Here is a 25,534-nt window from a genome sequence, read left to right as displayed (position 1 = left end):
GGAATGAGTGGAATAATTAGCATGACACCTGAAAATCTTTCTGTGCCAAGGCGAGACATAGAAATGCCCAGTTTTGCTCATTGCTTATCTAAAGTCCAACTCATTGCACATTAAGTCTTCAATTTCTAAAATTAATAAATCCAAAATCACCTAACATTTTACTAGTATTTAATTTCAAAAGTACAGTTTAAATTCTAATTATCTCCAGTAAAAGCCTATAGTACCACGAATGAGTAGTCTTAATGAAGAAAAACGTTTACTAATGGGATATGTATTTAAAAGTCACACATAAGGCCAGATGTGGTATCTCATGCCTGTAATCCTGGCACTTTGAGAGGCCAAGGTAGGAGGAGTGCTTGAGGCCAGGAGTTTGAGACCGGTTTGGGCAATATGGTGAGACCTGTCTCTATTTTTATTTTTCAAAATATAAACAAACAAACACATAAACAATAGCTACACATACAAAAACCTAAATATAACAAACCTGCTGCTTTTTAAATAAATATGATGTGTTTATTTTAAATGCATAAAAATATATTTACACCCAATAAATTAAAACAATAGAAAATTTTTAACGTACCACTTACACAGGTTAATATAAATTACTAATGAGTAAATGTGTACTCTAATATGCTTGCTTAAAAATTATGAATATAAACAGACTCAACCAAGAATTTAAGGATCCAAGCAAGCTATTTAGTTCAGAGAAGTAAATGAACCAACAAAACAAAAAATTAAAACCTATTCTTAAGACTGTATATGATTCCATTATTACAAATTACATGTAACTCAATAAAACAAACATCATTTAATATATACTTAAAAATCACAAGACATATATGAAAGGAAAGTCTTCAAATATCTTTCGTGGTTAGAAAACCTAAGATGTTTTACCTTGTATTTTCCCTGATCACAGCCACATAAAGTACTCTCCATGGTATAACTTCTTTGTACTCCTATTTCCCTCCAAACTACAACACGTGCTGTGGATTCTTTAGATTTTTCCACTACGAAGCTACAGCTGCTCATGCAAAATGCTGGGGCAATATGGCTCAGTATCTTAGGCAATGTCTGTTAAAAACAAGAATGATGATGATAAAATAAACCAAGAGGTAGTTTTTAATTTTAAATGTTTTTATTTTTAAGAAGTTTTTGATGAAAACACAGTAATCAGAGCAAAGCCATGTGGATGTTCTATTATATATCCCTTGCCATTCAAACAGCAAAACAATCCTCTTAACTAATTTCAAATTTTCTACTTTTCTAAACAAATACAGTATCCAGTTAGAAAACAATGGGAGAATCACATTCACAGTATAACCAGTAAGCAAAATAAAATTATTTGAGAAAACCATGTCTAAAAATATGAAAAAAATGTTTAAAATGTGAAATTTAGTCATAAAAGACTAATTGAGATGTTTAACACTGTAAATGCCAATCATCCCTAACTTAATTAATAAAGCTAAGACAATCACAATCAAAACTACTGCCGAAGTTTTCTGCAACTGAAATTATTCTCAATTTCATCTGAAAGCATAAATATAGAAGTATACCCTGAGAAACTGTAGGGTCGGGGGGAAGGCTGTAACTAGAGAAATAATCCAACATATCAAACTAGCTTAGAGACCTAAACTAAGTTAAATTGTGATACTGACACAGGAACACATGCATCTCTAGAAAGAAAGAGAGTTCAGAATTAGAACCAAATGTATTAAACTTATTATTAGTAGAGAAAAGATGGATTATTCATTAAATACTGGCACTACTGGATAGCCATTAAGAAAAACAATCTAAAGTCACTCTTCATTAAATTAAGTTCTAGGTGGATTGAGAATATAAACTTAAAATTAATAAATATTTTTAAATGAAACTACAAATAGTAAACATGGAACTGTACTTTTAAAACTTCAGAATGGGTCAGGCGTGGTGGCTCACGCCTGTAATCTCAGCACTTTGGGAGTCCAAGGCAAGTGGATCATGAGGTCAGGAGTTCAAGACCAGCTTGGCCAACGTAGTGAAACTCTGTCTTTACTAAAAATACAAAAAATTAGCCAGGCGTGGCGGCAGGCACCTGTAATCTCAGTTACTTGGGCGGCTGAGGCAAGAGAATCGCTCAAACCCGGGAGGCAAAGGTTGCGGTGAGCTGAGATCACACCATTGCACTCTAGTCCGGGCAAAGTGCAAGACTCCATCTCAAAAACAAACAAAAAAATGCTTAGAATGAAAAAAATCTTTCTAAGCCTCAAAACTCCAAAAAACAATTTATGAAATTAACAAATATGATAAAATTTTAAATTACTACACATCATAAACAAAAAATTAAAAAATATACTTGTAATATATAAAGAGGTTTTTTGTTTTTGCTGTTTTTGTTTTTTTGTTTGTTTTTTTGAGATACAGTTTCACTCTTGTTGCCCATGCTGGAGTGCAATGGCGCAATCTCGGCTCACTACATCCTCTGCCTCCCAGGTTCAAGCAATTCTCCTGCCTCAGCCTCCCAAGTAGCTAGAATTACAGGCATGCGCCACCACACCCGGCTAATTTTGCATTTTTAGTAGAGACGGGGTTTCTCCATGTTGGTCAGGCTGGTCTCGAACTTCCGACCTCAGGTGATCTGCCCGTCTCGGCCTCCCAAAGTGCTGAGATTACAGGCGTGAGCCACCACTCCTGGCCTATAGAGTTCTTATTTAAAAAACAATAACAATTACATGACCTGAACAAAAGTAAGCAGAAAATATAAGAAAAGACTATTTTAAAAGACACAGATCATAATTGGCCAAAACATAGGAAAACTCAACCTTATTTATAATTATAGGTATGCTAGTTAACAATCAGGTATTATTTTCACCTGACAAAGATGATAGTACAATGTAATAAGGGTGTGGAAAAACAGTACTATCGTTCATGGTATTTGGTAGTATCAATTTGTACATTCTTTATGGAGGACAATTTAGCAATACTTATTAAATGACTATCAACAGAGACCACTAAGTAAATAAATTTGGGTACAGTTTACAAAAGTAACAAAAATGCCCAATGGAAATCTTATCTGACTGTTTAAAAGACTGAGACAGATTCAGACATGATGATCTGGAAAGATGACCAATAAATACTATCATGGGAAAAAGTTACTAGGTAGTGTTTAAAATACATAAAAAGACAAAAACTGCATACGCTACTTGCATATCTATATGGATGTGCTCAGTGGCAAGTCTCACAATATACATGGTAAAACTGCCTAGTGTTAAGAGAATGACTAGGAAAAGATAACTTTCACTCACTTCTTTATATAAATCTGGAGTGTTTCCCCATTTTTTATATAATTCTAATCATTTTATTTATTTAGGAGAGGGGAAGAAGAGAGAGGGCACCCAAAAAGAAAATGTGCTTTGAAGTTCTGCTAAGAGCTGCAGTAGGTTACCGAAAATGTTTTTTGGAAAATAACCTAGGGCGCTGGTTTAGGCATAACTGTAGGAAGAGAGGCACTGTAACAGAATGGAAAGCACACAGGACTTAAAGCAACACAGCTCATTTCAGTCCTAGGCACACCATATTTTGGCCAAGGCCTCAAGCATGTCAACTGACTCAGATGTCTTAGTGGACTTATTTGTGTAGAAGGAATGATGATCCCTACCTACATCACAGAGCATTGTGAGGCTGGCACAGAAAATTCATATGAAAGCTATAAGCACAACACTAAAAGCTGTAAGCACAATACCAATACGGTAATATAATTGTTACATGTTGGTCTATAGGTATAATTAATTCATCCATCCATTCAACAAATATTTACTTAATGCCTACTAAGAATCAGGGATACTCAGTCAACCAAATAAACAAAAGTCCTAATTTACATTATTGTTAGTCATCTCATTCAGGAATGATGATCTACTATCCATAATATTTAGCAATATTAAAACATCCCTAAAAAGCTAATAGTTTTGTTGAAGCTAAATTACATATTTCCATAGCATCACATGCTATGACGTTCACCTTATTGGAAGGATGCTATGATGTCCCCCTTATTGGAAGCAAATATATGATTTAACTTCAATTAAAAAATCCACTATGTTCCAAATTCCAAATTTTTTTTAATGTCAACATGATGCTCAAAGGAAATGCTCGTTGGAGCATTTTGGATTTCAGATTTTGGGATTAGGAATGCTCAAACTAGCAAGTATAATACAAATATTCCAAGAAACAAAAAAAAATCTGAAATCAAACACTTCTAGTCCCAAGCATTTTAGATAAGGGACACTTAACCTATAATAATAAATATTTGTTTTGTAAACCTTTTATTTTAAGCTAATTTTAAACTTAGAGAAAAGGTGCAAAAACAGTAGAATTTTCATTTTTCTGTCACCCTTAACGTTAATATCTTGACTATAGTTCAGTATCAGAACCAAAGAATTAGAATTGATACAATACTATTGATAGACCTTATTCAAACTTCATCAGTTTTTCTAATGCCGCGTTTCAGGATCCTATCCAGAATCTCACATTGCATTTAGTTACTGTTCGTCTTTAGCCTCCTGCAGTCTGTAACAGTTCCTCAGTCTTATAACTTTAATAATCCTCACACTTTTGAAGAGTATTGATTAGTTATTTTTTCAAATGACACTCAATTCAGGCTGGGCGTGGCAGCTCACACCTGTAATCCCAGTACTTTGGGAGGCCAAGGCAGGCAGATCATTTGATGTCAGGAGTTCGAGACCAGCCTGGCCAACATGGTGAAACCCCATATCTACTAAAAATACCAAAAAAAAAATTAGCTAGGAGTGGTGGTGGGCACCTGTAATCCCAGCTACTCGGGAGGCTGAAGCAGGACAATCACTTGAACCCGGGAGACCGAGGCTGCAGTGAGCTGAGATCGTACCACTATACTCTGGCCTGGGTGACAGAGTGAGACTCCATCTCAAGAAAAAAAAGACACTCCATTTATATGTCATAGTTTTTTGTATTTTCCCAAAAAACATAAACACTTGCACTAAAAGGACAAAGCAGTACTATGATCTATCATCAGAAACATAGCACATAGCATTTATGTGTATTAGTCCATCCTTTCCCGACCCATCTGCAAAAAAAAAAAAAAAAAAAAAAAGGTTCCATGGTATGGTAGTTGCCATCAAAAATGTCTTAATCACCAGAATCTAGGAATGTTACTTTACATGGCAAAAGGGGCTGTCCATATGTGATTCAGTTAAGAATCTGAGATAGTAAGATTATCCTGGATTATCTTAGTGGTCCTTGCCATCCCAAGGGCTCTCATAAGGGAAAGGGGAAGGCAGCAGCAGGAGAGAAGGAGATGTAGCAATGGAAGCAGAGGTCAGATTTGATTCCTGGTTGAAAGGGACCATGACGCAAGGAACACAGACTTGTTAGGGGTGTGGAGGAGAACAAGGAAACACTTCTACCACAGGGCCTCAAAAATTAATGTAGTTGATGACACTTTGATTTTAACCCAGTGAGCCTTGCATTCGACTTCTGACCTGCAGAACTGTAAGTCAATTTGTTTTGCTGTGTTTGTGGTAGTTTGCTATAACAGCAATAGGAACTAATATGATGATAAAATGATGGGAAATACTCCACTTTCACACATGTGCACACACACCCACATACACACCTGCCCCACAATGTAAGCTTCTTACGTTTCCTAAAGAAAAGAAACAAAGTTGGCTGTGTCTAGTGCAATTACCTGATGTAACTAATTACACAACTACTGGTGAGAGGAGGTGTGTATGAAACACCTGTTAACATCTTGAGAAATGAAATTTGGGAGAAAAGTGCACTATTTACTCTAATTACAGCATCATCTTATGTTTCCTTTCACAACAAAATTCAAAAAATTAATCAAAGAAATTTGGGACGAGATAATTTTAATGAAAAAAACTGAGACCAAAGAGAGTTAATTTTCTCTTTTTCTCTTTTTTTTGAGACAGAGTCTCACTCCCCCCCAGGCTGGAGTATAGTGGTGAGATCTCGGCTCACTGCAAGCTCCACCTCCTGGGTTAATGCCATTCTCCTGCCTTAGCCTCCCGAGTAGCTAGGGCTACAGGCGCCCGCCACGGCACCCAGCTAATTTTTTGTATTTTTAGTAGAGACAGGGTTTCACCGTGGTCTTGATCTCCTGACCTCATGATCCGCCCGCCTCAGCCTCCCAAAATGCTGGGATTACAGACGTAAGCCACTGCGCCTGGCCAATTTTATCTCTTACAATGGAAAAACTCTTTTGCATTTACCTTCCCACATGTCTGTCTGCCATTCATCCAACAACTCACCTAACAACAAATACTTATTGAGTACTTATTATGAATAAGGTATTGTGCTATATAGTGGCAATGTTGACAAAATGAGCAAATCAGACATATTTGCTAGGCATGTGGCGCTTACTGAGAAACCTATTAATCAAATAACAGAAAACCTTACCATTATAATTCTTAAGTGTTATGAAGGAGACAGAATCCTATAGATGTCTGATCTGATTTCGTTTTGGGGACTAAGTGAGAATTCCCTGAGAAGTGAAGTATGATCCAAGCAAAACGACTGGGTGAGGCAATGGTGGCAGTGATGGTGCTGTTCCAGAGCGCAGCCTAGGGAAGGCTCTGTGCACGTGCTCTTCATCTAGCTTTCTCCCATTCTCTGGGCCTCTCACTAGTCTCATTTTCTTACTTTTTTTTTTATCTGGGTCTCAACTAAATATTCCCCTTTTCTCTATCACTGAGGTCTGCTAATCTACTTGGTTTCCTTTATTTAATGCGGTCTAACCTAATAAAACTCTATTTTCTGAAGGTCGTGTGGCAGAAATATTTGTTGACTGTTGACATGTTGGGCATTTTACATACATTCTTGGGTTCTCCCTCCACCTTTATCCTGGGCTTTGTCTCTCTCTTGAACTTAATTTCTGTATGCCTTCCTCTTTCATATATTCCTTTATTTTGGCAAGAATGTTGTCCAGCAGCTTCCAGAGAAAGGCTATTTGTGAGGTAAATTTTTGAGACTTTAGTGTCTGAGAACATCCTTTTTTATTTTCACACTTGCTGATGGTTAGAACGGGGTATGAAAATTACAGGTTGGAAATCTAGTTGAAAATTATGAAGGCTTTCCTCCACCAAGTTTTGCTTCCAGTGTTGCTACTGTGAAATGTGATGCCATGCTTACATGTAATCCTTTGTAGAAGGATGTGAAAAATTTGCAGACATTTTTTCCGAAAACACACAAAAAAATCAATAGCTTTCCTATGTACCATCAATGATCAATTGAGGGGAGGAAGATATGTGGGGAAAAAATCCAGTCCCACCTGCAACAAAATTCATAAAGTATTTGGGAATAAATCTAACAAACATTTCACACCTACGTGAAAAAATTGCATACTTTATCGAATATAAGACTTGACTAAATAGACACATAGGCAATGGTCACAGATAGCAATATTACATATTATTATAATAATTCTCTCCAACTTTAAATTCAAGGCAGCTCTAATGCAGATTCGAACAAAGTTTATCCCAAATGGATCCTAAAATTCACAAGTACAGAGAAAAAAAGTCAAAGCAATTTTTAAAAGAATAAGAAAGGAAAATTTGCCCTACATGATATCAATATTAATTACAAGCCTATAGTAATGAAAGCAACATTGTATGCAAAGAATGAAACAAGAATGGCCATAATAATAGCCTCGCAATACATCCATATTTACGAAATAAGGTATGTAACAGATGGCGTCATCAAACCGACAGAGGAAGGAGGTACAGAGGAAGGAGGTACGAGCTAGTTCATGGTGCAAGCCAACTGGTATTCACAGAGAAAACAGAAATGGATCCCCACATCTCACACAAACATTAATTCCAAACAGACAAAAAATATAAACACAAAAAAACTTTTAAAAATGAAAAATCTGAAACAAAAATGGCAAAATGTCAGTATTTATTGAATTTGAGTAGTTCATATATGTTGTTCTCTGTACTTTTACGCATGCTTGAAATTCAAAAACTCATGACTCATTTGTAATAATTACCCTGTATCCCGTATCTTCCACAACATCACATGAAGTTGCATTATCATTGGTATGCCACACTGTCTCTTTGATGCTGCAACCATACATAAATACGTTCTTCTTTCGGGAATGGCCATGATAATCACAATAAACCTTGAAAATACGTATTTTAAAAATTAAAAGGCTCCAAGTTCATATGTTGCCAAGTAAAGGTAGTTAATATCAAGCCAATAAACATGTAGGTCTGTGTCCCTTGGTCTTTTTTATTGTAAAAGAACCACCATTTAACAATTAGAACCAATGAAAGTAATAACACCTAGTTTGGGAAAGGATCTATAATTAATTCTAGAATTGCCAAATCCTTTAAAGGTCCTATATCACCTTTGTGTTTACTATTCACGGTTTAAAAAACAATACATTCCATTATAGTTCCAATCTACAGTTGTGGTGATTGCTGCCCCAAATGGCTGTGAAAACATTTACCTAATCTGGCCTGGAGCAATGGCTCATGCCTGTAATCCCAGCACTTTGGGAGGCCAAGGCGGGCGGATCACTGGAGGTCAGGAGTTTGACGTCAGTCTGACCAACATGGTAAAACCCCGTCTCTACTAAAAATACAAAAATTAGCTGGGCGTGGCTGTGGGCACCTGTAATTCCAGCTACTTGGGAGGCTAAGGCAAGAGAATTTCTTGAACCTGGGAGGCAGAGGTTGTAGTGAGCCGAAATCATGCCACTGCACTCCAGCCTGGGCAACAAGAGCAAAACTCCGTCTCAAAAGAAAATAAATAAAAATAAAAAATAAATAAAAACAAGCAACAACAAAAAACAAGAAAATGCTCCTATACGAAAACACCATTAAGAAGGGTATGGTTTTAATTTAATTTTTAAGTGCATCATTTTAAAAAAAATTAAAAATAAAGGGCATGTCAATTTTACTCCTCTGCAAAGTTTTTCTATCTTTCCTAAAGAAAGATTAAATAATATACACACTAACAGGAACATTCTAATCAAAAGCTGGTAAGAACAGGAGGAGCATATGTATATAGTCCAGTCCAGTCATGCCTGGACTACATTTCCCATGTGTGTAGTAGAGACTTAACAGCTTCAGAGCTGACTAGAAAACTCAGAAATAAGTTTCTAGTTTGAGAATCTAGAAGATACATATTGTTACCTTAGCGTTGTTCAAACAGTGAAGTTAAATATCTAAAACTTACAACCAAGAGTTACCAATATTCATAACCAAAAAGGAAAAAAAAGAAGGCTTATGAGAATTAGAAACATTCAACCTTATAAAATTAAGACTACTAACATAATGGATTAATTTGACCTCATGATTATCACACAAGTGCTTGATAATAAAAAATGACATTTTATCTTTAACTATACCAAGTAAAAACAAGTATTGCTACTTACCAAGGGTAAACGCTTCACTGCAGCCAAGTATTGCAACAGCCCCTTAGCATGGTAAATTGTAGGATGTAAATCCGGATTTGGACTTTGCCACTGCCTATTCAAATCCTCTCCACTTAAAGAACAGCGATGACTACATGTACATACACACAAAGACAGAAAAACACTGGTACCAATAAACCCTTATATACACTTCTTAAACCCTTATATACATTTCTGGTTTAACTTTATGATTCTATTCCACTAAGCATTTCAAATAGGTATAGATGGTAAGCTCAACCAAATGCATACTATATTCATTATGTAAACATTTATTGAGTGTTTGCTATGTGCAAGCTTTTGTGTCACATGCATTTAACCGTGGTAAGTTTTCAGATTCATAATCAAAATTTTGAAAATATAGAAAAAATTAATTCTTAATTCCAGGGTTTTCTTCCATATTTTATAAAAATGTATTAATAATCACATTTTCCATTCTGACTACATAATAATTTATGTTAGCATGCTATATCTTGACTTCATCAATTAAAGTGCTATCTAGGTGCTTCTTCTGAGAAAGACAAGTATATGAAAAGTATACATTGTTGTAAAAAATCAAATACCTTTTTGTTTATTTATGGGTTTTAAGTAGTAGAGCTATCATGCAAATAAGCAAATAATCATAAAGGGATGACAAATATAAATAGAATTCTAACTGGTCAATATATTTCTCAATTAAAAAGAGACATCATTTTAGTTCCATAACCGTAACATATTAAGAAGAAATTCTATATTTAAAAAATTCAGTAATTTCCTAAAATATGAGAAATAGTCATGCTACTTTTATTCAAGTAAGACATGTTATCCTCATCTTTGGAGATACTCATGACAACCAGACTAAATCCCATCTTTCAGAGTTGGCACTACAGAGACCTTGTCAAATTACCAGAATAAATGTACTATACTAACTGCATGCAGCCACCTCTTACACAGTAACTATCTTCCACTATCCCCGCTAAAGAACTCCTGTCAGAAACTACGCCTCATATCAGGAAGAGGTTAGCAGATGGGGCTAACATTCCAAGAGATCCCAGAAGGATCTTAATCTTAGAATAATCTAGGCTCATGCCACTAACAAAAAAAATAAAGGAATATGAGAGGTATGAGTTAATCTTTCTTACAACCTGACATTGTGATTTTTCTAAAACAATTCAAGCATTTTATGAAAGCATATTCCCATGGATACAGAATTTCTCATAATTTCATACCGCTACTAGTATCCAAAATATATTTTCATTTAAAAGTTTATCTTAATTTCCCACCAAAATTTTCTTTATTCTAGAAAAATCACTAAATTTGTTAACCTGGACACTGTTATTTCAACAAGTTTATACAGGACAACCGAAATGGTCTAGAATATATTCTATAACTATTGCTTAACTTACTTTCCATTGATGACACCATCTGGATTTAACATAGGGACAATTTTAAAAATATAAGATTCTCGTAAGCTCTGAGCAGTGGGGTTATTGCTCATGAGATATTCCAACGTTCCTTTCATAACCCAACTTGCATTAGTTTCTCCAGGATGTACCCGAGCAGACAAGAAAACGTAAGGGCGATTTCCTAAAGTACACATAAAATCTCAAATTAAAATGAACAGCTACTAAAAGTTTGTATATTTTATTCCGGGGCTTTAGAAAATGTCTCTAACTCAATTGTGAATTCTGATATAAATTAATAGAACCCAATGGTGCATCCTACAAGCACTGCACTAGGCCCTATAAAATAAACAAATATAAACACCGATAAAACCATATCCCGAAGGAGCTCATAACAGGACATAAAACAGTAAGTAGTATTTGATCCACTTATTTACTTCCCAATGACTAATTTAACATGTAAAATTAGTTATTTAGTATAATGTTAATTTTATAAAGAACAAGTACTTGGGGGAAGTTTAAAATATAAAACTATTTTTTCATAAAATCATGGGGAAAAGAAAGAAAATATAATTTCAGCCCTGTCTTACAGTTGCTCTGATAGAGAAAAAAGTTTATCTGCTCAGAGATTTAGCCTCCAAAATTTCACTATATACATTTAGATACACAAATCTACAAAATAATCATTCAGCTCATCACTCATATTTTCATACACAATGAGCTCTGTTTCCTGAAAATACTTTGCCTTCTTATCAAACTGAAACAGTTTTATTTTTATTACTACAGCTGTACATTCGAGGCAATTTAAAAAAATATAAATGGCAGGGAAAAGTGAGTAGCTATTCAGTGCCAGCTATCAAAACAATTGATAGGTTTCTGGTTGTTTTATTTACAAGTAAAATCGGTTCATTTCTAAATTGATAATATTATTACATGACCTCTTAAAATAATTTGTTGTATTCTACTTTGAATATAATTTCTAAGGATAGAACTAACAACAGTAGTAGCAAAAGAGACCTCAGAGAACATCTCATGTAGCCCCTTATTTTCAGGATAAGGAAACTGAAGCCCAGAGGTGGGCCCATGGCTAGCTAAACAATAGCAAGGCCAAGACTAGAGCTCAAGTCTTCTGGTATCTGTTCCTATTATCATTTCCATTATAAAATACAGATGAAGCAAATCAAAGTGGGTGAGAATGACTGCTCTTGTGAGCTGGGAAGACAAACTTACTGAAATGACAGATATGTTCATAATAATTAGACTCTGGCATTGCTGTTATAGTCACCAAGGGGCAGCTGTTTCCGGACAGGGTTTCACATAACACATCTTTCCGAAAATAGATTTGCTGAGGATTGTGTGCTGATTCCAATTTTTGAAGATGCATCTTGATAAAAATTTTAAAACAAAGTATACAATCACTTAAAAAGTCCCCATGATATACAGAAATAATGCATCCAGATCTCCACATAACTAGAAGTGAACCAGATTCTTAACCCCTTATCCAAAACCCTCAGGGCCAGATGTAATCTAAACATCAGTGTTTGGGAAACTTGAAAAAGGCAATACATTGTTTAAATCATTAATTATGCAGCCCCACCAACAGGGTCAGGGGTAGCAATCTGTAATACACACATTATTTGTGCAGCAAAACATATGAAGAATCACCCTAAGTGGAATCAATATTCTAAATAAATTCAGGTCAGGCTTTGCCTCCAAATGAGTTCCAAAAAACCTTTTGGTTTTCAAAGCCTTCTGAATTTTGAAATTGTGAGTGATAACAGACCTGTAACAGCAACAATCTAAAATTTGAAAAATAAAAATTATGTAGCACAAATTTTAACAATTTATTTTCCTGATTTCAAGATTAATATGGGTTTATTGTAAAATGTCTGACAGTGAAAAAAAAACAAAGAAAAAATTTTTTTAATGTTTTAAAAATTTAAAACATCCACAATTGCACCGCCTAGATTACCACTAACACAAGGTATGTAAGCAAAACCATGATTACACAAAGACTTTTATAATCTGATTTTATCACTTAAAAATTTATACATACACACAAACACATATATATTCATAATTATGAATACGATACCACATCATTAAACACGTTAAATGTGTATTTTTTGAAAATACAAGTTTTAATGGTCTTATGATGTGGTTATACCAAAAATAAATTGTTCAATTCCCTATTTTTAGATATTCAGTTGGTTTTTAAACTTTTGCCTATGTTCTTTCACATAATCACTATTGACTGAGTGGTCACTATTTTCCAGAAACTACAGGGCATTGGGGATATGACAATGAATAAATGAACCCTACCCTAGGGAAAATAGAGAGTGCTGTGGGAGCCTGTAATAAGGGGAGGGGACCTTAGCCAAGTCTGGGCAGTCAGGGAAGGTCTTCTAGAGAAAACTACATTTAAACTAAACTCCAAAGGACGAGTGAAGAGGGCAGAATACTGCAGGCAGAAGGAAAAATATTAGGAAGACCACAAGACAGAACAGGGCTTTTCAAAGAATTCAGTAAGATTCATTATAGCTACAAAGGTAAGAAACAAAGAATCTGACACAGAATGAAGGGCCTGGTAGACTGGTCTTTCCCAAAGCATAGTATACATACCACTGGTAATCGAGACAACTAAGTGATATTTTAGAAGTTTAATAGGTATATATTTTATGTGAATTAGAAACAAGTCTAGCACATTAAATCTTTCATGGATGTCACAGATATTAACTGAGGATGAGGATATAATTTAAATGATTTCATGGATATTAATTGAGGACAAGGATACACTTCAAAGAGTAATCTATTTTAAAGTCTATTTAAAGATAAATAATACTTCAAATAGTATGTGGATATGGCAAAAAAAAAAAAAAGGGGGGATTATTAGAAAAAGGACAGGGTGAATCATGGTAAGAATTTTAGACTTCATACAAAGGGCAAGGGAAATCACTGAAGAGTTTTAAGCAGGGCATTTTGTGATAAGATTAGCTATAAAAGAACCCTTTGGCTACAGTCTGGGGTTTGTCGGAGCGGGTGGGGTAACTAATGAAGAGCAAAGCGGGCAAAACTGAATCCTAGGACACCAGTTACAAAGAGGCTGGCAGAAGCCCAGGTGAGAAACAATGGTCATGCCTGGAAAACATCATGGTAGGGGGACTGAAAGAAAGCAGGAGAATTCAAAACATATTAAAAGGCACAATCAGTAAAGAACAATAACATAAAACCAGGCAAATAAAAACAGTGAAAATATATTTTTATGTGCATTCTTATTTGTTTTCCTAGGATAAATTACTCAAAAGTAGAACTACTGAGCACAGAAAGATACATGAACATCGTACCTTTATGGTAGGTTGTAACCTTTATTAAAGTACAGTAAGTCTCATTTAAGGCTGTCAGCCTCATTTAGTCTTCTTAGGTTTGATCTCTCTTCTGCTCTATAGACTACGTTTTTCTTTCATTTTCTCCTCTCTAATAATTTGGGAGCTTGTTTCTAATTATAGTGTTCCAATTTCTTTATTGGTAAATTGATCACATCTTCATGATCCTTGACCATTAGAATAGATAATTCTGTTCTGAGAATAAATATCAACCACAGTTGATATTTAATTACTAGACTTGTTTGTTTAGTTTTTTTAGTTTCGTTTTGCCAATATTCAAAACCTCAAAAGGTCTCACACAAAACAACTCTTATACCCCAGATTCTTAAAAATTTGGATCTAGGTCTCCATAATAAAACCATTTCCTTCAGAAAAAGATCTCAATTTTTCCTTTTAAAAAACTCAAATTGCATCCACATTTTCCTAATACTCTATTTTCTATGAGATTCTGGTTAAACATGCAGAAATCTCACCTGGTTAAAATTTGTCAATTATGGAATCTTAGCTCAGAGAACTGTGGATTTCAACAAAAGATGGGAAGTAAAAATCATGTCAAAGTTCCTTAATATTTCTATTTAAAAAAAAATCACATTCCCATTTTACTCCTCAAGAAATATTGTAGTATTTTCCAAAATCTTCAACACTAAACCCTTTTCTTATGTTATGATATTTAACTAAACTTCATTTTCCTTATGTTAGAATATTTAACTAAACTCAATTTTCTTCCATTATCTTACACATATCCAATATAATGCAATTGAATTTAGAGTTCTTACCTGTAAAGTTGAATACGTATATGGATAGTGATAAGCAAAGTAGCAAACATCATCTTTATGTGGAAAACTGACAGTAAATGTAATTGTATAGTAGGATTTTCCCTTTTGCCCACCTGCAGCAACTGAACTTCTTGAGAAATGATTTCTACAATAAAAAAGCATAAAACATGTTCATTTCATCCACACAAAAACTGATTTTCCTTGTTACTTTTATTAAATAGAACTTCAGGGAAAAAAGAAAAACCCGAGTCTGTAAAAAGTGTAACTTAAATACCCTATTAAAAAAAAACTTAGTACTCATAAAGCAGTTAACTGTTATCAGCCGATGACACTACATAACTTTTCACTTCTGAATTTACTAATTAAATGAGCTAATACTCTTCACGTCAAAAAAAATTTTTAGAACCCCATTCTTTGACATCCATACACATTATTGAATCTAGAAAATGATCATCAGTGGCTGCTACAATCAAGAGAGGAAAGGCTGATGGACACCTTTACGTGGATGGATCAGGCTACAAGACCTGGGTTCACTAATCAATCTTAAGATTACAAAAAGAGAAACAATCAGAGATGATGATGTTTCCTGACATGATGCAATGGGAATTCATTGCACCACCTATTAAGTATTCTTGCCAAAAGTCAAACCTGAAGTTGATTAAGCTTCTAGATCTAACTAACAGTTTATAGGAAACTGGTGAAACAGAAGTACTTGTTAACACCACAGGGATGCAATCCAGTAAAATCCAAATGTGAAAAACCCTACATGACAATCCAGCTTCTTTAGCAAAATGAGAAATGTAAAAAAAAAGGGAAGCCTATAAATTAACAGACTTAAGGGACATGTCAACAAAAATCAAATGTAATGTGTGATCCTTAGCTGGATTATGATTAAATAAAACTATAAAACACCACTTAGAGGCAATTGGGGAAGTTTCAACGTTGGATATTTCATCACAGTAAGAAATTTTCCTAATCTTTCTGTGTTGTGATAATGGCATTGTGGTTAGATTGTCTTAAACAGCCTTTGTCTTTTAGAAATACTTATGTAAGTATATATGGATAAAATACAATATCTGAAAATGGCCTTAAAAATTCATTGTGGAAGTATGAGTAAAAGTTTTAATTTCCAAAATGTCAACTGGAGATGTGTTCCAAATACAGAACATCAGCTTACACCGTTCATCTTTGACTGTAAATATGTGATCTACGTATAGCAAGTTAGAAGTAAGTGCTAGAGGTCGGGTGCAGTGGCTCACGCCTGTAATCCCAGCACTTTGGGAGGCTGAGGTGGGCAGATCACCTGAGGTCAGAAGTTACTGCCAAAAATCAAACCTGAAGTTGATCAAGCTTCACCATGTGTTGATAATTGTTGAAAATGGGTGATGAATAAAAGGGGCCTCATTATCTTATTCTCTGTTTTTGTAAATGTTTGAAGATTTCCATAATAAAGTTTTTAAAACTATACATTACTTTCCAGACTCTAAATACTGCTGACATATGCTGACTTAAAGATGCTCTAACAACTTAATTTCTAAAATTCTGAATCATCTTGTATCATTTAAGTCATGAAATGAAGAAAAACCAGGGCCTATAGGTTATTTTTTCATGCACATAAATGTTCAAAGTATTTTCAAATTGATATAGTCTTCATTAACTTATGCACAGTATCTTGAATAGATACCCAATGACAGAGTGCTAAGGATTAACAAAAATGCAAAACAAGTTCAAAAACTAGTCCTTGCCAACTCTTTTCCCTCAAAAGTTTAACATTTAATTGGAGAGGTATTTATACTACCACATTATAGCTATATGGCAGTTTCTAGCTTATAAACCAGTGAAACATATATTATCTCATGTAATGGTGAAAAGCAGTTTTATTCCATTTTATAGATAAGACAAACAAGCATCACAGGACTTAGCTGACATGAAAAGTTACGGCACAATGCAAAAACAGATTTTAATCCTTATCATCTAAATGGACTTAGCTGACATGAAAAGTTACGGCACAATGCAAAAACAGATTTTAATCCTTATCATCTAAATTTCAGGCCGGGCACTTTTGTTCATGCCTGTAATCCCAGCACTTTGGGAGGCTGAAGCAGATGGAACGCAACATGGTGAAAACCCAGTCTCTACAAAAAAGACAAAATTAGCCGGTTCACAACTGTAGTCCCAGCTACTGGGGAAGCTGAGGTGGGAGGATCACTTGAGCCTGGGAATGATGATATGCTCTTGAGGCTGCAGTGAGCCGGATCGCACCACTGCTTTCCAGCCTGGGCGATAGGGCAAGACTGTGTTTCAAAAAAAAAAAATTAAAATTAAAATAAATAAACCTATCTCAGGCTTCAGGAAAACAACTAGAATAGAGTCTTACACAGAAAGTGGTTAATAAATGTTTGTTGAATTGAACTCCACTTACAGATCAGGAAGTAGTAGCCAAAAGAAAAGACAGAACTTAAACTAAAAATATAAAAATCCTTGCCATCACCCCTTACATAGAATAGAACAACTTGTCCTGCTACGATCATTCATTTTGCAATGTGAAAAAGCATTCCTTGATTAACAATTTCTAATGTGACAACATAAAGAAGCGTGAAATAAAGAATGCATTTTGAAAAACATTGTTTCATTCTTTAATAGTCTAAATAATTCTGCTAAAATCTAGCCAAGCACTGCTCAGGTAGCTTCACTCAACTTTATGAGAAACAGACAAGTGATCAAAGACTATTTTTATGTTAGTCTACCATTAAAAGAAGTACAAGATGTATTATGGTGCAGATGAATTACATATTACCTTTACTTCTGTTTCTCATTTATTCGCTATTCATTTTGGTAATAAGAGTAAGGAAGAAATCTTACTAAGATGAATCCCAAGGAAGATTTTCTTTCGCAGAAAATAAGAGTACTTAAGACCAAGTTTTTCCCAAAGCCATGTCAAAACAGTTTAATTTTAGAAGCCTTCTTCTAATTGATAAAACTAAAAAAGAGGGGCATTAGTGCCAGTTAAGCACAATCTAAAAAGTCAAAATTCCCCATACAGAAATGTCAGGATTGAACTTAGAGCAGAAACAGGGGTGCCAAGTGGAACCAGCAATGAACATTACCTGGAAACATTTGCAGACACAGAGTAAAAATGAGAAGCAAGATACATGAGAATCCTCGAGTACTTAGAGGTGGAGCTGAAGAATAACCAAACTGTTCCACAGAAGTAGGAAATGATTTCTAGCACTTAATTCTTTGTATTTTATTTTATTTTTATTTTATATTTTATTTATTTTATTTTATTTTATTTATTTATTTATTTATTTTGAGATGGAGTCTCGCTCTGTCACCCAGGCTGGAGTGCAGTGGTGCGATCTCGGCTCACTGCAACCTCCACCTCCCAGGTTCAAGCGATTCTCTTCCCTCAGCCTCCCGAGTAGCTGGGATTACAAGCACACACTACAATGCCCGGTTAATTTTTGTATTTTTGGTAAAGACGGGGTTTCACCATGTTGGCCAGGCTGGTCTTGAACTCCTGACCTCAGGTGATCTGCCCACCTCTGCCTCCCAAAGTGCTGAGATTACAGGCGTGAGCCACCATACTCAGCCTCTAGCACTTATTTCTAACTTGCTATAAGTAGATCACATATTTACAGTCAAAGATGAACAGTGTAAGCTGATGTACTGTATTTGGAACACATCTCCAGTTAACATTTTGGAAATTACAATGAAGTAAATATTGTGTGTTAATATAAAAAGGGAAAAACTAAGAGTTATACTTGATATCATAGGAACAACAAAAAGCCACTGCAAATTACTACTCGTAATTCCTAATTTCAGTTTTATTCAATAAAGTTTCCAGAGTTTTAAAGCTGGAAAAGCTGAGGACACATAACTCTCTAAGCGGTGGAGACATGGCCTGGACCTAAGTTTATCTGCCTATACAACACATTTTATTTCTACTATATACACTCTGTAAGTGGATCTCAAGTTCAAAAGGATTTTTTAGAATTACTAAAGCATAGCACCACAATTCAAAGTATGCAATAATTACTGTTTCCTTTTACACTGAAACAGGATGTACTTAATACTGCCTTCTGTAAGCTGACGTTCTATTAATATTCTTAAAATCCTTACTTATAGTAACAAATGTCAGTCCCCATACGAATCCACCATGGTCTGGCATTTAATGCTTCCTGAACCGAATACATGAGTGGTTGCATACCTTTGAAAGACAGAAAAAAGACAGAAAATTATTTTCAGAATTTTTGAATTAAAAATTAATCTTGACTTTGTAGAAAGCACCAAACATTCAGGAAAGCAGAAATAAATTACATTTCAGTGTTTTAGTATGTATTTTAAAAATCTGATGCATTTCTTAAACATCCCAAGTCAATCAATTATATGCTTTTATTTTTTAGTTTAATAATACAGGATTGCAACTTTAGAGTGAAAAGTCATTAAACTCTTTTCTATTAAATTTTCTACATGAAATCAATTAAAGATAACATATTCCTTATAAAAATTGAAACAGTCAAAACGTACGTAAAGACATAATGTACAATCATCCCTCTAACTCTCCGTGGATTTCCACCTACACTGAAATTAATGGGAAAACGCCACCAAAATGGCATGTTTGCTTTCTTCCCCACTCTTCTCCATGAGGTATGTGTTCGTAGGACAGAAAAGGAAGAGGGACTCAAAAATATAAAGTATATTTTCTTGGGTATTCTTACAAATATGTTTTCCACATGAACTTTAAAATCATCTTACCTAATTTCTAAATGATATACTAGGTTTCCAGATTGAACTGAATTAAATTCATGTTAATTATAGAAAGGCTGACAACTTTTATTGAGATCTGGTTTGACTTGTCTTAAATTCTAACTTAAGGATAGAGTCATTTTCTTTTCCTGGTACAGAATAATTTTATAAAACTTACCTGTGAGTATTTTTATAAGATTCTTTTTTCCCTTTCCATTTCTGATTCGTTATTCCCACAATGAAGCACTATTCATTTATTTTTTATATTTATCTTAATATTCACGTTATCAAATAAACTAATTTTAACAGGTTTTTAGTAGTCTCATGAATTTTCTAGTAATATAATTAAAATATTTTATCTCCTCTTCTAGTATTTGTATCATTTATTTCATTTTCTACTCTTACTACATTTAGATAAAGTAAACCTCAAAAAAATTATGCTGAATATAGCGGTAAGAACAAACAATTCTTTTTCATGACTTGAACCAGAATGTTTTCCATTCCATGAAATATTTGCCCCTTTTTTGCAAATCAACTTTGTCATGTTTAAGTAATAAAAATAGCTAACAATGAATAATTTCTGTATGTGAGACACTGCTCTAATGGTTTTTACCTGTATTAAGTAGTTAAATCCTCACAACCACTTTTAGATGGTAAATGCTATTATTAGTACCCTAACTTGAGTAGTTTCACTATAATTTTTATTATACTTCAGAGTTTTAATTACTTTACCAAATGCCTTTTCAACATCTAATAATAGAATCAAATGGCTTTTCTCCTTTAAACTGTTGATTCAATAAATTATGTTGGTAGGCTTCCTATTGTTGAACTATCTTTGCGTTCTAAGAAAATGCTACTCTTTTAACACTATGTGACTAAGCTAACTAATATTTAGAATGTTTCCATCTAAATTCTTAAGATGATCTTTCTTATTTCAATTTACTTTTACCAAGTATGGTAAAGGTTATATGAGCTTCAGAAAACTAACTTTTAAAACTTCCGAAGAATAAATAATAAAAGCACCATCTATTTTTTAAAGGATAAATATAATTCAGCTGGAATTCCATGTCAATATGGTGACTTATTAATAAACATACTTTTTAAAATTTCCTTTCAACAGCTATAGCCTCTTAAGAATCTCCCTTTTTGCTAATCGCTTTTGGTATTTCTCACGCTCTCTCTCTTTCTCTCTCTCTCTCTCCCCTGATGTCCCTAAGTTTTTGGTTTTTTTATCACGTTATATCATTTCTTAGAATTCAGTCCACTTTTTTTAAAGTGTATGTCCAGGATACAACTAACTTTTAATTCTAATTTGGATGAGTTGCCTTCTAGGAAATCTCGGATTTCATCCTGTTACTTCTTTTCACTGGACTCCCAGATTAGTACCACTTTTTCTTGTATCTCACACCTCCGTCTCGGGTTTCAAATGGGATCCTAGTGAATCAAAAAATCAAACTTGTTGATTATATTATTCAAATTCTCTATAGCCTTACTTATTTTTGTCTTCTTGATATGTCAAATTCTGAAAGAAGTACTTTAAATTCTCATAAATGTTTTCTAATCAAGCTGTATTTCCGGGAACTTTTTGTCCTGCTTATGTAGGAGCCATGTGGCTAGGGTTGTCGTGCTGTATAAAGGTTTACAGCATCTTCAAGGACTGCAACTTGCAAATACAAATTATCTGTCTTTATGCAAATCAGTATTTTTGACCTTGACATTTTAGTCTGACATTATTATTTATTTATTTTCCGAGATGGAGTCTCGCTCTGTTGCCCAGGCTGGAGTGCAATGGTGCAATCTCGGCTCACTGCAACTTCCACCTCCCGGGTTCAAGTGATTCTCCTGCCTCAGCCTTCCGCATGCCACCGTGCCCAGCTAATTTTTGTATTTTTGGGTGGAGACGGGGTTTCACCGTGTTGCCATGGCTGGTCTCAAACTCCTGACCTCAGGTGATCTGCCCGCCTCAGCCTCCCAGAGTCCTGAGATTACAGGTGTGAGCCACTGCACCCGGCTGACTGACACGAATATTAACCACTTTTGCTTTATTTTAATTTCATTTGCCTATTTTATCTTTGCCCATTCATTTTCAACCTTGTCACTGAATACACACACACACACACACACACACACACACACACACACACACACACACACGGTGGGGAGCAGAGGAGAGAGGGAGAGAGACAGAAGAACAGAGGGATAGAGGGAGAGAGAAATAGAGAGAGAGACCACACTAAACTGTGTTACTTTTAATATCTGACCTTTTGAGGGTACTTCACAGTTTATTCATAGTTGATGATGATGGATATACATTTCATTGTATTCCCTACATCTTATTTTCTACTTCTGATATCAACAAATGCTTTTTTTTTCTTACCATTTTATTTTTATTGGTTTGGTTACATTGCTCCACATTTTCTTTTCTTCCTTAATCTGGAAGCTTTCTATCATGCTTTTCAGTTCTACTTTTCCACCTTCATAGTCATGATTGATATTTTTCTAACACTATATTAAATAACTAAGCCATCCCACTGAGACAAGTTAATTTTCACTTCTCCTATATTACCCCCCTTAGAATATTTTTGGTTAATACATTTTATAAGTTCCAATACTTCTACCTTGAGACCTTTTACTCATGTTGTTCAGAGAGAGATCAGATAGCATATCTCTGAATTACTGTTTTTGAGACAGATCTTCACTCTGTATATTTTCTCAATTCTTATAAACACTGACATGCAGTTTGCTGGCAGTGACAAACAATTTACAGATTCTTCAAAAGACATTTGGATGTCCACTGGCTTCCAGTGCCACAGACGAGCAGTCCAACACTAGTTTAATTTTTTAAATATGCAGAAAAATACAGTGATTAAGAGCATGCAATCCACAACCAAACTTCCTGGGTTTGAATTCCAGCTTCACCACATACCAGACGCATGATCCTGGCCAGACTATTAACCACTCTATGCCCCCATTTTCTTTTCTGTAAAATGAGGGTGACAACCTCACTGGGTTGTTTGTTGTGTGGATTACATGTGTTAGCACTTGGAACAAGGTCTGGCATGTGGCAAATAATCAATGAATGTTAGCTGCTGGTATTATTATTATCATTATTTCCTTTTAAGTAACCTATTCTTTTAAAGTGGAAGCATGTTAAAATTTTCTCTTTATACTTGAAACTCAGAAGTGTCACTGGTACATATAAAATAAGTCTGCCTTCCTGATCCCTTCCTGGGACGCAGCGAGCAGTGCACTTCAATCTGAAGTTTTGACTCCTTCCACCCACATAAAACTCACTGTAACACAAAACTCATTATAATAGTTTCAATAGTGACCACAGGAGACAGAGGAGGGGCTTCAAGATGGCTGACTAGAGGCATCCGGCACTTACCTCCTCCACAAAGCAGCAGCAAAACAGTGAGTAGATAATCACACTTGAAATAGATCATCTAAGACAGAACACTGAAACTCAACCGAAAACTAACCAGAACACCTAACACAATGAAGGAGAGGGAAGGCGGGCAGGCTACTTGGCCGGGAGCCAGGGAGGCTTCCCAGTACAGGAAAAGGGTAAGTGAGATTCTCAGTGGTCCACATCCATACTACAGACTCCTCCAGTCCTAGCCAGGGGGCAGCCCCTCCATCCTCGCAGGTCCTGAGACTAACACAGGGAGCTGCCTTGAGACTGCACGAAGGCATTGCTCCAGAGAGTGAGTTCACACGGGGTGTGACCTAAGCAGCAGCAGTACTGGCACAGTTTTGAGAACCCAACCCCCACTCAACTGCATCCTGCCCCCTGCCTCCCCAACCCACAGCCACCAATGCCACAGGCTGCTGCCACTGAAACCTAAGCAAAAGTCACTGGCAGAGACCCCACCTCCCAGCAGCAAGCTGTCATGCATTTGCAGGTGCCCAGAGGACAGGCTCCTCTACCCGCAGCCACCACCACTGCTGACCGCTGCCACTGGGGCCAAAGCACAAGGCCCTGGCAGCAACTCCATTGCCCTTGGCAGTGTGGTCACCCTACATTAACACACGCCCTGCAAACAGGCTCCCGGGTCCCCAGCTGTCGCCTGGGGCTGAGGCATACACTCCCCAGCCTGCCACTGATAGCAGCTTAGCAATCCCTAGCAGCAGGGCTGGGGTACATTTGCAAGCTCCCTGAGGGCAGCCTTCCCCAACCCACCAGCTCTGCTGCTGCCCCCACTCAAACACTCTAAGGGGAGTCTAGGGATCACCCCAGCCATCCTCGTTACAGCCAGAGCCCCTATAAATCACGTGAGGGGTTTGAGGACAGGCCTGCCTGGCCTGGCTTCCCCACCATCCCCAACACCAGAGCATACCTGGGAGCCTAGGGATCGCTCAGCCATGTCACCCATTGCTGGCACCTGAGCATTCCTCCCAGGGGTCTGAGGATGGGCCACCTCGCCTGCCACTACCTCTGCAGCTGGCACACCCTCACACACCACCTGCGGGTCTGGGGACTGGACCACCCAGCCTGTCACAGCCACCACCGACACTAGCACACACTGCTTAGGAAGCAGAGGGTTGTCCCACCAATGGTCCTGCCATTGCTCATGCTATGCCTTCTGCTCAGGAGCCAAAGGACCCACCCACCTATCTGGCCCAAAGCTGCACTGCCAGCATCTGAGAAGGCTGCATGGGGGCCCAAGAACTGGCCCACTTAGACCCACTAACACCAGTCATGGTGGGTCCTAAGGACAGGAATCTGGCCTGCTGTTGCCACGCCTGGTGCTCAAGGAATGGCCGACCTGGCACCCTCATTCCCAGCAAAATTTCACCGCAGCCGCCATCAACAACCACCTCCTAAGCCACTGAAGCAATTACAGAAACCACTGACACTGTTTACAACCAAAGACATCATACAGGATGTACATTACTGCATCCACCCAGAATCAAAGCCACAGTGCCCTACCCAGCCAATATCATAGACAGGCCTTCAGAAAAAAGTCCTCCCCATGAAAGTAAATTTAAAAAATTGGAAGATGCGACTGTTATACCAGACGTGCCAATAATAACATAAGGACACAAGAAACACGAAAAAAAAAAAAAAAAAAAAAAAAAAACAAGAAAATACGACACCTCCAAAGCAACCAATAATTCTCCAGCAACAGATTCCAATGAGACAGAAATACATGAAATGCTGGAAAAATAATTCAAAATAATGATATCAAAGAAGCTCAGTGAGATACAAGAGAACACAGATAAATAATACAAAGAAATCAGAAAAGCAATTCAGAAGGTAAGTGAGAAGTTTAACAAAATAGATATCATTTTTTTTTAAAGCCAAACAAACACAGGAACTGAAGAATATTCACTGAATGACAGAAAAAATATATATTAGAGATCTTTGACAATAGACTAAAGCAGAGGACAGAATTTCAGAACTTAAAGACAGGTGTTTTCAAATAACCCAGTCAGACACAAATAAAGAAAAAAGGAATAAAGAAGAATGAACAAAGCCTGCATGACATATGGCACACCATAAAGCAAACACATATTCAATTTTTTGGTGTTCCAGGAAGCAAAGAGAAGATGTGAGAGAAAGTAAACCTATTTAACAAAATAAATAGCTGAGAGGCAGAACAAGGTGGCCAAATAGAAGCCTCCAGTGATTACCGCCCCCAACTCCATGCCCCACAATAGGAACACCGAATTGAACAACTATCCATGCAAGAAAGCACCTTTTTAAGAACCAAAAATCAGGTGAGCGATCATACCAAGGAAATGCACTGAAGAGGGCAGGAAAGACAATCTGGAATTGCTCACACCACCCCCACAGTC

General features: G+C 36.1%; 1 protein-coding gene across 1 annotated transcript in view; it reads right to left on the bottom strand.

The window, feature by feature from the left end:
* The window catches only part of LOC105498760 (ATP/GTP binding carboxypeptidase 1), a 203,351-nt gene that overhangs the window by 40,206 nt on the left and 137,611 nt on the right, over positions 1-25,534 (bottom strand). Inside the window, 7 exon segments of the mRNA XM_011771082.3 lie at positions 895-1,071; positions 8,015-8,146; positions 9,407-9,536; positions 10,828-11,008; positions 12,055-12,208; positions 14,984-15,128; positions 19,106-19,193. Of these exon segments, the coding sequence (XP_011769384.1) occupies positions 895-1,071; positions 8,015-8,146; positions 9,407-9,536; positions 10,828-11,008; positions 12,055-12,208; positions 14,984-15,128; positions 19,106-19,193 (1,007 nt within the window).

This window comes from Macaca nemestrina, chromosome 14 (assembly GCF_043159975.1).
Source record: "Macaca nemestrina isolate mMacNem1 chromosome 14, mMacNem.hap1, whole genome shotgun sequence".
In the NCBI taxonomy this organism is placed as follows: Eukaryota; Metazoa; Chordata; class Mammalia; order Primates; family Cercopithecidae; genus Macaca; species Macaca nemestrina.
Note: the sequence above shows the minus strand (reverse complement) of the source record. Positions and strands in the feature narration are given on the sequence as shown.